Genomic DNA, 13800 nt, shown 5'->3' with positions numbered 1-13800 from the left:
GAGGAAATTTTCTGTCATTTGGCAGCAGGCCAAATAAATATTGATACAGAATCCACTGTTTAGTACAAAACAAAGAAATCAGTCACGGTAACACTTTCTCAGAATGCTAATGAGCAAAATGCCACATGACTTTACACACCTTAAAAGTGGTGTGGATTTACTATGCAATAAAGAATTTTTATTTTATGTATTTTTCTCCCCCTGGTTTGTCAATAGCATAAATCTGAAACTGTATGATGAGTCTGACTATGATGGAGTCCTACTGTATAATATATTTTTTCAGAACTAAATAAATCTTTGCTAGTTTCTATAGAACATAATGAAAAATATTCTTAAATCATTTTATATTAATTATTAATTTTATTTACAAATTAACATTTGATGGAGAAATTTGTCTCTGATGATATTATATTATTATTATTTTTCAAGAAGACTACAATCTGATTTAGTTCTACATCAAAAATTAAAAAAATACAGAACCTGTTCATATATACATAAGGCATTTGTTATTCATATACTCATTCACAAATGTCATATCACTTAATTACACAAGCCTCTAGAAACACTAGATTTTAATAATGATATTACATTACAATACAGAAAGCAGCAAAATTAAATACATGCCACATAGTCAAGTGCTTTTTAAATCTAAATTATGTAGATTAACAGCACACAAATATAATAATAACTTTTTAGAAGTTGTGCTTTAACTTTAGTCTGTTATGATAGAGACTACGTACGTGCTATACCTAGATAAAAAACAATTTATTAATGATAGAAAGAATATCAAATTGATAAAGTTACAATAGTTTAAATTATTTGAAATTCAGTTAGTAACTTGGATAAAAATTTTACATTAAAAGCAGATAAGATTGCTTCTCTCTTTTAGGTAATTGAAATGGACTATGAACAGAGTCAGATTATTAAATCTGAAAAGAAATTATTATATTAGTTATACTATTGATATCTGAGGCATATTTTAAAATTTGCGTGAATATAACAAAGAAATTAATATTATATTTATTTGTTTCAGTTTAATCTGATAGTTTACTAACTTTCTATCATCATAAGATTATTATTATTTTTTATCACCTTAGTGCTTACATTTATTTATTATTATTGTATTTTGTATTTAGACATTTAGGTTCTCAATTAGCTGAAATTGAAAAAGTTATTGATAAAATGTTGCAAAATGATTTTATACGATACATTTCATCAGAACTAAACAGGCCTCTCATTAATTCATCATGTGAATTGATAGAAAAGGTAAAATTTATTGATAAATATATTACTTATTTAGAGTAAAATAAGCAATAATGAAATAGCATTTCTATAGATCCACATTTCAATTTTAGAGATTACAAGTAAACATTACTTATTAAAACAAAACTTTTTTACTTATGAAAAAATTTTTTGGTGTTGAAACTTTATCATTCTAAATAATAGAGATATTCTCAATGGGAAGCTTTTCTAACTGTTAGAAGAGCTCTACAAATGCTATGAATGGTTAATATGCATTCTGACAGAATGATTTACAATCCTTATTTCATCTTTGTTGGAACACTTTTATATAAAAAAATTGTTTTTTTAGGAATTCTTTCTACTGTTTTTTAAATTGCAAAACAACTGGCCCTCTGTCAGCAAATTTCAATACTCTTTTATGTTACTCTGAGGAAGTCTTCTATTGAGCCGTGAGCAGATTGTATGGCTTTTGCCAGAGAAATTGTACTAATGGAAACAAAATCAGAAAAATGATTCTTTCATGACTTAAGAATGCTGCCAAAGTCGGTATAGTGAGAAAAGTTATGGACTCCTAATGCACTTATTGACAATAGTTTAGTTTAAGCTAAATAAAATAATTTTCTATTTTTACATTAAACTTTTTATTATTAATTTATCACATAAGAATTTATATTAGTAATTATTAAATTATGTTTGTCATAAATTTTTATTTTGATTTAATCAAAATTTTGTTGTTCTGTAATAAACTTAATATATCTTGATGCTGTGTTATTGATAGAATTGAAGACATAACCAGTAAAACAAGAAAGAAATTCTTCATAAAAAGTAGTCACATCTTTGACATTTCTTTAACCTTAATCTGGAATAAGCTTTCCTGAACTATAGTCTTAAAAGTACATTCTAGTGATGCTTTTTTTCTTTCTAAAATTTATTAACAGAAATATATTTAAAGTTTTGCCTAATCTGATTTGTTACATAAATTGCTTATTTTTATAACACATTAAATAATACATTTTTTAAAAAACATGTATTTATAAAAATTTATATTTTTTATTATCAGTCATACATAACATTCTATTTATATAATAGCACTCTGCGGAAATTGAGAGTAATGTAAAAAAAAATAATAACAAAATTATTGGGTCATTTGTAAAAAATTGTTTTTATGTATTCAATGATTTAATAATACTTATAATAGATTAATATCTTTTTAATCAAAATATGAGTAATTTTCTTTGGATTTTCTATTTTTATATATATAAACACTGTAATACGTTCCTAGATGACAAAGTGCTAAGTGAAACAGTGTTAAACAAGGTCATTTTAACACAGAGTAAATAGGGAAAAGGGAACACACCACCAAAAATAAACAGATTTTATTTTAAGTTATTTTTGTATTAATTTGCATAATAATGTTTGTGTATTATTCAACAGAAATGTACAGTTCATTTTTTGTGATGTAGGTCCTGGCTCTTTTGACATTCTAGTTTTTTGCGATAAAGTTGTGTAGTTTCACTTGTCGCTTTTTTTTTTCTTTCCTTAAGCAAGTGTCGGTAGCAAGAGATTGCATCAAAAAATGCCTCATCTTGCTTTTGCACTCCTTTCAAAATCTGGATCATTTGCTATTATTTGATCAATGATTGTGGTTATCATTACCAAACTTTTACTAAGGAAACCCATAGAGAAATTGTTTGGGTTCTTTGTTTTCAGAATCACTGATTTCCAGTTTTACATGAATTTTTTTGTTCTGCCAGTTCTTGAAGGTCGTCTTTTGTAAGGCTCTCACCAGAAACCTGCAGTAACTCCTCAATATTGTGCTCATCTACATCTCTTAATCTTGCTGTATTGATTAGGTTGACAATTTGGTCAACCTAACGATACAGAGATAGGCTCTTCTCATTGACTATTCTTGGATACCTTCAGCCATAACTTCTTCCACACACTGTTCATGCATTTATCAGTTATTTCTTGCCAAGCAAAGTCGATATTGCCTACGGCATCCATGATGATATATTTTTTCCAAAATTGCACCAAACAAACATAGATTTATGGAAAGTACAGCACTGTGATGAATTGCCATTGGTTTGTGTTCAGGAATAATTGTATTATGTATGAATGAATGAAATGCCATGATAATTTGAATCAGTGTAAATATTGAGCTTTTTTTTTTAAGGCTTCAAGCAGACTGCGTTATATCGAATCAGAGTTAAGCAGGGTCTTACTGTACATATACATACTGATCAGTGTACATTTTTTACAACAGTATTCCAAATTGATATATAATAATAAATTAAATTGTATTGTTTACCACCAGTAGCATATTAAATGCTGTCACTCATAGATAACTGGCTTGATTGTGAATGTATAGTGACACACAGTTTGTCCTAAAAGTAATGAGAACAATTTTATAGCTTGAGAAATGGCAATATTTGGACAAATCAAAATGTACTGACATACAACACACTTTCTTTTAACTTTAATTCAAATTTTAAAATGTTCTACATGGTCTCAATTTTTAATAAAGTAATTGTGAGTGTGTTATGATATGAAGAAAAGAAGTATTGAGCAATGTTATTCCATCATGTTTCATGGTTGAAAGTGTGAAATCAAGTTTTGTGGCTGAAGTTTCAAGGGAGAAAGTGTGGCTGATCTATATGCCAAAATTTAAAAAAAAGTGGTCCAAATCATGTCATTGTCAAAAAAATATAAAAAAAAGAGAGAGAGAGAATGAGTAAGTCAAAAGTGAAGATGTAATTTTACCTGAAAGTAATAAGTTTAATTCCATATAAAATTTCATTGCAAATTTTTATACAAATTTAATTATATTACTTTTTTTTTTTACTTTTTCCATTATGTGAACACTAAAACACTTTTAATCATACCCATTATGGGTTTGACCATACCTATAATGAAAGGGGGGCCTGACATACACAAACCCACAAAAAATTCCTGGGGTTGATTTTCTGGATTTGATCCTGGGTGTTTACCTAAGCTGACATCTTAGGTAAGTTTACACTTAGTTGTATGTGATAAGTGGAGTGGATGGAGTGTGCAGAATTGCATTAGTATGCATGCATTCGGTTGCATTGCAGTGGCAGATTGAGTGGAATTTAGCACAAAAGAGTGAAAGTATTTAGATTTTTTTTCTTTTTTGCTATATGTAATGTCAATGAAGAATGAGTGGTAGTAAAAGAGGATGCTGTAAATTATATAATTCTTTGTAGTTTAGAGAAATTACAGTCAAGTCTGTTATGGTAAGAGAAATGAGTGCAAATGACAGTGCTCCTAAAAAACTAATTCTAAACCTTCTCACAGCTGGTTATATATTAGTAAATAACACCAACAAAACCTTCAAAGTTATACCAGCAAATATACTTTAATATAAATATGCTATGACAAATGTTTTTGATCCTAATAAGGTCAAAATGTTCTATAGAATTAGAATGTTAAAAGAGCAAATTTTAATTTTTAAAATTGCTGGAACAATTAAATATTAGAACAGGTATAAAAATCACATTTACGTGTTAACATTAACACTAAAAATTAAAATAAAATTTAACAAATATATTTGTTACAAATCTTAACGGAATTAATTGATTTTTTTCTTATTAATGTTGTTGGGATCGTCAAAAAAAGGACCACCAAACATGTGAGATGTTCGCCTCCTCCTTAAAATTGATACATTTTTCCTTTAGTTCAGCTTTACAAATTTCAAGAGCTTCCAAAATTTTGATCTGATCGGTGTGAAAGGTGTGTTTAATGAGACTGGCCTACTGTAGTTTAGCTTTTTAATGTTAATGTTAACACATAGATGTGATTTTTATACTTGTTCTAACATTTAATCATTCCAGCAATTTTAAAAATTTAAATTTGCTTTTTTGGCATTCTAATTCTATTGAACATTTTGACCTGAATCAGATCCTATTAGGATCAAAAGTGTTTGTCATAGCATATTTAAAGTATATTTTCTGGTATATTTTTGAAGGTTTTGTTGGTATTAAAAAATTAATTTCTTTTAACAAGTGGAGTGTCAGGAGGTTTGACAGCTGGGTTAGTGTTAGTGTTAGCTTGGGTTAATGACCTGATCAGTTTGAGGTAGACAGGTAGAAATGTTGCCTCCTTGAGAATACAAGACAGATTTTTTCTCATCCTTTCCATCTGTCAACTCACCTAGTGTGCACACATCCATAACTTATAATGCAGGTGGGTTTTTTCTCTCCATCTGCTCCATCTGTTTTCTCTTCCTTAGTATGAACTTATCTTTAACTACCTCAGCCATCTGACCATCATCTCATTACCATCGGGACAAACTGTGTAAGGTAAAACCTGCCTAAATGGAAAAAATTCTTTGGAATGGAGTGCTTTTCTATGTTAAATCTTATTATAAATCAGAAACATGCTAAACAGAAATAGAAGAAGTTTTTAGGTATGAAGAACATAACCTCGATAAAGTGGAAAATTAAGATTTCACTTGCAGACAAATAAGTAAAATCATCCTCAAGTATAACAGTCAAAACAGAACATAACAAACTATATTCCAAGAAAAATTTTGAACAGTGTCAGAGAAATAAAGGTTGTATGATAAGGGTAGATACAGACATAAGATCTTTCTTTAATATTAGTCTTTGTTGGAATTAACGAGGGATAGAATGAGATATTTTCAAGAATGGAAGGAGTTTCCAAGAATGGAGTTCTGGATAACAGGATAATGGAGTAATGAAAACAGTGAGAATGAGGAAAATGCAGTGCTGTCAATTTGCCTTGCATGGAGTAATTAGAATTCAAACTAACTAGTTCAGACTAAGTTTCACAAAACCTTTCACACTTTTTTTCTAGCAGTTTTAATCCATAGGAGGACAATAGGAGAACAAATGTTTTTGGCCATTTTAAATGGCCTTCTTCAGGTTCTATAACATTCGAACATCCATTGGCAAATATTTGAATGACATCATTGTTTTTAGAAGTTTCTTCTTTCTTATGACATCATCATTTATTACAAAAGTTTAAAAAATACCGACATGGATAAAATTGAAGTAAAATTAACAAAGATGAAAATGGATAACAAAGTTTAGTAAAATGGGTTTAACGACTTAAAACAAGTAAATGACTATTGTCGATAAGATAAGTGTTTATAAATTTGTAAACTAAAATAACTAGATAAATTTAGAAAATGCTCGTAAGATTGCGACAAACTCGATGAGATTAAAACGTCATATACTGTTTGAGAAGGATGGATTAGCCCATTTAATTTAAGGGGTTATCGAGGATTGATTGCCAAGCAGTGGAGAACGAGTTGGCATCTCTGCTGTTAATACAATTTTCTTTGAGGGATTTCGCAAAGATTTCTAGTGTTTCTATTGGGTTAATGCATCCTTCTCAAATGGCATATGACATTTTAATCTCATCGAGTTTGTCACAATATTACGAGCATTTTCTAAATTTATTTAGTTATTTTAGTTTACCAATTTGTGTAAACACTTATATTATCGACAATAGTCGTTTATTTGTTTCAAGTCGTTAAACCCATTTTACTAAACTCTGTTATCCATTTTCATCTTTGTTAATTTTACTTCAATTTTATCCATGTTGGTATTTTTTAAACCTTTGTAATAAACAATGATGTCATTTGAATATTTGCCAATGGATGTTCCAATGTTATAGAACCTGAAGAAGGTCATTTAAAATGGTTGAAAACATTTGTTCTCCTATCGTATGGATTAAAACTTCTAGAAAAAAAGTGTGAAAGGTTTTGTGAAACTTAGTTTAAGAAGTTCTAATTTTCCATGCATGCAACTAGTTCAGAGTATTCAAAAAAAAGTTGATTAACACATTGATTGAAGTGAATTATTGATTAGAGTATTACAATTCCTTAAAGTCAGATTACAGAATAACTTGGTCTCTGTATTACTGTAATATGATTAGAATTTATGATGGGATAGTAAGACACTGGTTTTGGTACAATAAGATAAGTATAAATGCATACAATAAATTAATAACAATTGATTTTATATGCATTACAAATGGCAATTATTTGAGTAATGTTATATCAGATTTCTTTAAGATTTTGTAAATGATGTGTTTTATTTTTATAGGAACAACTAATTGCAATTGTTTTTGGGATGTTGCGACTTCATCGTCAAAGTTTTATACAGATATTTAGAGATGAAGCATGTACAGCAGTTAAAACAATTCTTAAACAGGTCCTGATTGGTATTTATAATTTATAGTAGAATACAGACTTTAAGTGAAAAATAATTAGATAAATAAACATGATTGATTTTTTTAAAATAAATTTTTTAATTTTAAGTTATTCAAAATACATTTTAATAATAATATGCAATTTTTTACAGACTGTTATAGAAGTAATATCTAAACTCGATGAGCTTGATTCCGAAGAAAGTACAGGAAGGTATTTATTATTAATTTGTTTAATGTAATAACAATTAAACTTTTAAAATTTTGATGTAATTTTTTTTTGTTTGTTTGTTGAAATTAAAATGTAAAAAACATGAATGAATAAACATTAATATATATTTACTTCAATACATTTAATGAAAAATTTAAGTATTCAAATTGTTGATTAAGTATATTAATCAATCTTATTTGTAACCAAATATCCAATAAAAATTAAAAATTTTTATTTTTAGTAGCTTAGGCGAACAGACAACTTTCCTGGAATTTCAAAAATGGTTAGAACTTTTACAACAAGTATTTTCAAATCTAATAATACTTTTACATCGAATAAAGGTATTTCATTCTTATAAAAAATTGATATTTGATTTTTTCAAAAAAATTCATAAAATCAAATTACTTTTTTATATATTTTTAGCTTATATATTGAAGTGATAAATGATGTGGTTAAAATTTCAACAGGAAATAATCACTTATCTTCTCAGGAAGGATCTACAGAATTTCAGACAGATGTATCTTTATCACTGTAATTATAATTTAGAATTATATTATGTATGCATTTAATTGAAAGAGTAATGATTACTGTGGCTTATTATGTATAATGATTTCAGTTAGTTTGATCTCATGAAGGAAATTGAATACTTTAAATAGAATTTGTTTTGTATCACTAAATTTTAGCTAAATTATCCTTCACATTCTCAAATATGTTTTTTAAAGATTTAAATTTTGACATAAATTCATCATTTTTAATCATTGTGAAATGTTGCTAACTTTTTTAGCGAAAAATTTTGTTAACTTTTCAAAATTTAATGAAGACAAAATCATTTATTTAGAGAATTGAACAAAATTAATAGTCTGTTATACATTTTCTGAAGAAATTTGTAGTTATAATTTAGACAAATAACTTATTAAAGTTACTGATTTATAATTCTAAAATAAACTGCATTTAATTTTTAATCCATCTGTACAGTACATAATTTTAATTATAAATTACTTTTATGTCTCTTTTTAATGTCTCTAGAATGTGATTTAATGGCAAATCTTAATGTAAATTGGAGAAAGATATGTACAAAATTAACAATAATATAAATATTTTCTTTGAGTTTATTCATTGGCAATTCTAATTTTGTATAAAAAATTGTAGTTGTTCATTATTTATATATTATAAATATTTTCATAATATATTAAAAAAAATTAATTTTCATAATACATATACATGTATAATGAGTTACTTATGAAATACAGGCATTCCTCATTGCTTAATTATCATCCTACTTAATGATTTCTGGTAAAGCATTTTTTGGTTTTTAATATCCAAACTTTAGATAACATATGTCTTTCTTAATATGTCTTTTAGACATTGTTTATATAAGAGAGCTTTATATTTGTTGCAAAAATTCAATACATCTTTACTAAAACAATGTGAGAAAATTACAGCATTTCAAATGTAATTAGTTAGAATCATATATATCTATTTTGAAAAGTTTGAAATTTAATATGTATTCTGGTTTGTAATGAACACAGAACTATTTTACCATGCCAGGGTAATGTGTAATAACTGGCCAAGTGTTATAGTGATAAAACTATTTTCCCTTGCATATGTAGACTAATGAATGCCAGACCCATTCTTATTCTGGGAAAGACTATAGTTAGAAGCTTTGGTTTGACATTAAGATTGAATTAACAATTCATTATAATTTTTCCTGTGTAGAGTAATGGAAATAGGCTCCCAGATAATGTTTTGTTGCAGAATGTCTGGTATTGAGGAACAGATTATTGATGTTAAGTAGAGGATGCTTGTCTATGTTAGGATAAATAAAATATGTATTTAATATTTTATCAAAATATCTAGTAAATTATTTATAGTATTTCATTATATAAAATATTGATGATGAAATTGATTTTTAGAGGTAATGATATAGAAGTAATGATAACAGAAAGTGAATACATAAAAATCATCGTTAATCTTAAAGATCTTCTTTTTGCCGTATGTGATCATGCTCACGAACGTTGTGCCAAGCTTCTTTCTGCCAAAGCAAAAGTATTTAAAGTAGTTTTTTTTATATAATAAAGAAAAATTTTTAATTTTAATTATCATCATTTTTTTTAATATGATAGGATGGCTCTTTTGAGAAATTTACCCCATCAGAGTTTTTTATTCTTGCTCAGAGTATAGAAGCTTTTTCTAATGAATGTGAATCTATTTGTGGAAGACGTAGTACTGCCCTAAGACTTTCTCTTCAAAGTCAAGTAAATTTTTTAATAATCTTATTTAGATATGTTTTATAAACTTATTCATTTGTAAATATATTTAATTTTAAATAAATAATTCATTTCATCAAGCTATTGCTTAATGGAAAGTAATAAATTATAATTGCTTTCTGAGATTTTCAAATGGAAATGTTATTAAATTTCAATAATAAAATAAATAAAAATACAATTTTTGTAATAATTTAATTAGTAATATGTCTAATAAATAATAAATCTGAAATTTATCTTTAATTCCTTGTTTTAATTTTAAATATTTTCATAGATAATTTTCATAAATATTAAGTTTAACATAAATTTATTACATAATTCTTGTAAATAAATTTGATTCGTTATTTTTCTTGTGATGATTATTATTATAAAGCAGAAATTTTTTTATTTACAGGAATTATTCAATATTATATTTTTTAATGTTAGAAAATTTAAAAATTTATAAGTTTTTTTTTTTTTTTTTTGAATCAAAAATCCAGAAAGAAATGAAATTAGTTACCAAATGATCAAGAGATTAACCACCAGACTTGGCTAATTAATTATAAAGATATTATGTAATTTGGACCAAGTTAGATGGTTACATTGCCAACTTGTATTAAATTAAATAATACTTAATATCAGAAATAAATTTATTTAGAACTATTCTGGAAGAAAAGATAGATCCACAATGGGACTGAAACCTGCAACTTTGGCAATACCAAATATGTTACCAAAGGAACAAAATTCTAGTTCAGTAGTTAAACTGATTCTATCATTTGATTATTAGTATAATCCAGGCTTAGTTGTCATATATATATATATAACGTTATCCTAAGGAAATTAATTAGTTAAAATTTTATATTATATATATATAAATACAGTAAAGTCTGTAATTCTTCTTGGATCTAATAAACTACCATACAGATTTTTACAATTTATATATTTTTTACGAAGTATATGATTTAGGATTCTGACTTAATCCTTACTTTTTATTAATTAATTATTTTTAAAAAAATTGTGTTTTGCAAAAAATGATAACATTCACTTCTCTTGCTCTCTGCTAGAGACAGCACCATCAACTTCAATTATTCTGTGTCTTTTCACAATAATATATTTTACAAACTTTATGATTTACTTTTAATGCTAATGTGGGTGGTATTTTTATTAATTCATTGCCATAACAAAATAATTTAATGTGCTAAAATTAAATATAAAAAATTCATAAAGTTCTTGAAATGGTTTTGCAGGACATCACTTTTTGTATTGAATGGTTTGTTTTGGAAGTACTTGTATGTTCTTTAACACAGTGGCATAGCGTGGGTGTCAGCCACCCAGGCCAGAGGAAAATTTCATCGCCCCCTTATTTAGGTATTATTATTATTTATTGTGAAATTTTGCCGCCCCCTTAAAGTGCCGCCCCTGCCGCCCCACTACGCTACGCCACTGCTTTAACAAAATAATTCTCTTTTTTTTGTTTTTTAAACAAACAACAAAAATTAGTCAGTATTTTAAAATGAAATATTAATTCTGTTACAACAGCAATGCCTGGGAAGCAATTGTTAACTATTGATGCTGAATGAAAAAATAAAATAGAGTGGACATAACACAGAACACTGTGTTTGTGGGTTTGTGCCTGACCAATCGGCTGACTACATGAACTTTTTCAGGTTTTATTCATGTGTCTAAAATCTAAAACAAGAGTTCCCTTAGAAACTGCTCGTGGGAAGTTGCCTAGATGTTGCATTGTCTTATTCCACCAATCTAATTCAAAAAATAAAAGTGAACTCACATAGAAATACAGGAAAACCACAAAAACCATTTATATTTGTGATTAAGTGAATGTTGTCAATCTTGCTTCATTTTAAGGCTAACTTTTTTAATACGAGTGATAATGAATCAGCATATTAAATTGTATAAGTAAAGAATAAATAAATCACATTATACTTGGAATGATATTTTGTGTACATAATTTAATCATTTGTACAGTTTAACCCATTTATAACGTCATCCATGGGACCGGCAATTTTTTGACGTTATAACAGTGTGTCATTATCTGTGGGGTCATAATTTCAGTCCCGTATAAAGTGCCAAGTGTGTTTAAGAATCTATTATAAACTCCATTCTAATTTTACATCATACGTATTACCATAAAATTATTTGTTAATGATAATACAGTATACTGTATCTATTACAATAGTAATAATTTATTATCGTATGTATAAAAATGCAAACTACATGTTTAAATAAACTTTATTTACATTATTATGTCTAAGTTTACATTGATGTAATTAAAAATTTTAAAAATTACATTTTATAAGAAATTTCTATTTGTCTTAAGTTTCAATAATGGTGGAACTTCCAGTTTTGAGAATAAGGTCAAATCAAAAGGCAACAAAAGGTTATATTAATGTATGCCAATTAAAAAGAATTCAATTATTTCTTTATAAACTATTTGATATAATATGTTATATTAAAAACAATAGAATATTTAACAATTTAGCATAAAGTAATTTAAAAATGAGTACGTAATAACCGATCGTCATGTCGTTTAAAAGTGGCGAATTCACCCCACCAAAGTCAGGTGGAGAGAGCACCGCCCACAGTCATTCTAGGAAAGTGAACTCTGACCCTAGGACTAAACATGTAGTATTTTTTTGTTAAATAAAATTTGTAATCTAATTTTGTAAATTTGGGAGACCAAATATCTTCTATTATTATTTAAATGATCAAATATGATGATAAAACAGGGTTTTATGTTGTTACAAGTGGGATTTTTAACATTAACTAGTATAGTAAAATCGTGGGACCGATAAAAATTTGACGTTATATTAGGGTTGTCGTTACATCCGATGACGTTATAAACGGGTTAAACTGTATTTTAACTGAATGATTCAATGCATGAGATGGGTTATCCATTAAAAGATAATTTTAATTTATAATAAATTCTTACTAAAGAGTATACAGTTACAACCTTAATTAGTGTGGTTAATGCATGAATAAAAATTACTATACCAATTTAATCCTTATTGAATGGGGAAATGTATTTAAGAGATGATAATATGTTCCAAATTATTCCAAAATTAATTATTTTTGATTTGAGCACAAAATTTATAATAAGTAATAATATAAAATGCAGGTATTTTGAGAATTGTATTATTTTGTAAAATTAAAAAAATTGATTTAGAATGAATTTGATAGTTTTCTTCATTTCTTCTGCATAAATATTCCTATAACTGTAAATTGCATATTCTTGATTTCGTCTACCCTAATGCTATGGTTTGTATAAAGTTCCTCATCTATAATGATATCTGAACATTTTTAATAAAATAAAATTTTTTCAAGTTGACATACTGAGAAATTCTTTGAAAGCATTTGAGCTCTACTTGGATCATTTCTATTTTCTTCTTCATATGTATATTAATTTTTCTAAATTCATGCAACCAAGATTTTGAGATTCTTCTGAATGCAATATAACACACTTGAATCTTGTTAGAATTCATAGATTCAAATCTGAGATTTCATTTGAAGTTTACAATATGAAATAACAATTCCTGCGACATTGTAGGAGGAACTCCAATTGAATATGTTCCTTCTACCGTCGTGCTCGTGCCTATGTTAGTTTACTCCTCGAAAATTCCTAAATTCCAGACTCAAAAGTTATGAAGGCATTTTATAGTGAGGCAAAATAAATTTCCAAATGGTTCTCATATTTTTATTGGAAACTTCTAGCAAAGATGAAATATCTTCTATTATTATTTAAATGATCTAAATAAATGAATGTTTATTGCAGATAGTAAGGCTTAAATATTACAATAACACCTTGATCCATTAGCTGTAATAATAATGATGTAGTTAGATGGTAGGTAAACTAATTGTTATTTAAGTCTATTGGAATGAGCTAGTGCTTTG

The 13800-nt window shown here is 26.9% G+C and overlaps 1 protein-coding gene across 1 annotated transcript in view; it reads left to right on the top strand.

Moving 5' to 3' along the window:
* Positions 1-13800, top strand: part of scat (VPS54 subunit of GARP complex scat) — a 61755-nt gene that overhangs the window by 24502 nt on the left and 23453 nt on the right. Inside the window, exons 9-15 of the mRNA XM_067264020.1 lie at positions 1137-1266; positions 7335-7442; positions 7593-7651; positions 7890-8000; positions 8072-8179; positions 9562-9694; positions 9772-9903. Coding sequence (XP_067120121.1) covers positions 1137-1266; positions 7335-7442; positions 7593-7651; positions 7890-8000; positions 8072-8179; positions 9562-9694; positions 9772-9903 — 781 coding nt within the window. The remainder of the gene's footprint in view (positions 1-1136; positions 1267-7334; positions 7443-7592; positions 7652-7889; positions 8001-8071; positions 8180-9561; positions 9695-9771; positions 9904-13800) is intronic.

The sequence above is a fragment of the Centruroides vittatus genome, unplaced genomic scaffold (genome assembly GCF_030686945.1).
Source record: "Centruroides vittatus isolate TY-2023 unplaced genomic scaffold, ASM3068694v2 contig_18, whole genome shotgun sequence".
Classification (NCBI taxonomy): domain Eukaryota; kingdom Metazoa; phylum Arthropoda; class Arachnida; order Scorpiones; family Buthidae; genus Centruroides; species Centruroides vittatus.
This window is presented reverse-complemented; position numbering and strand designations above follow the sequence as displayed.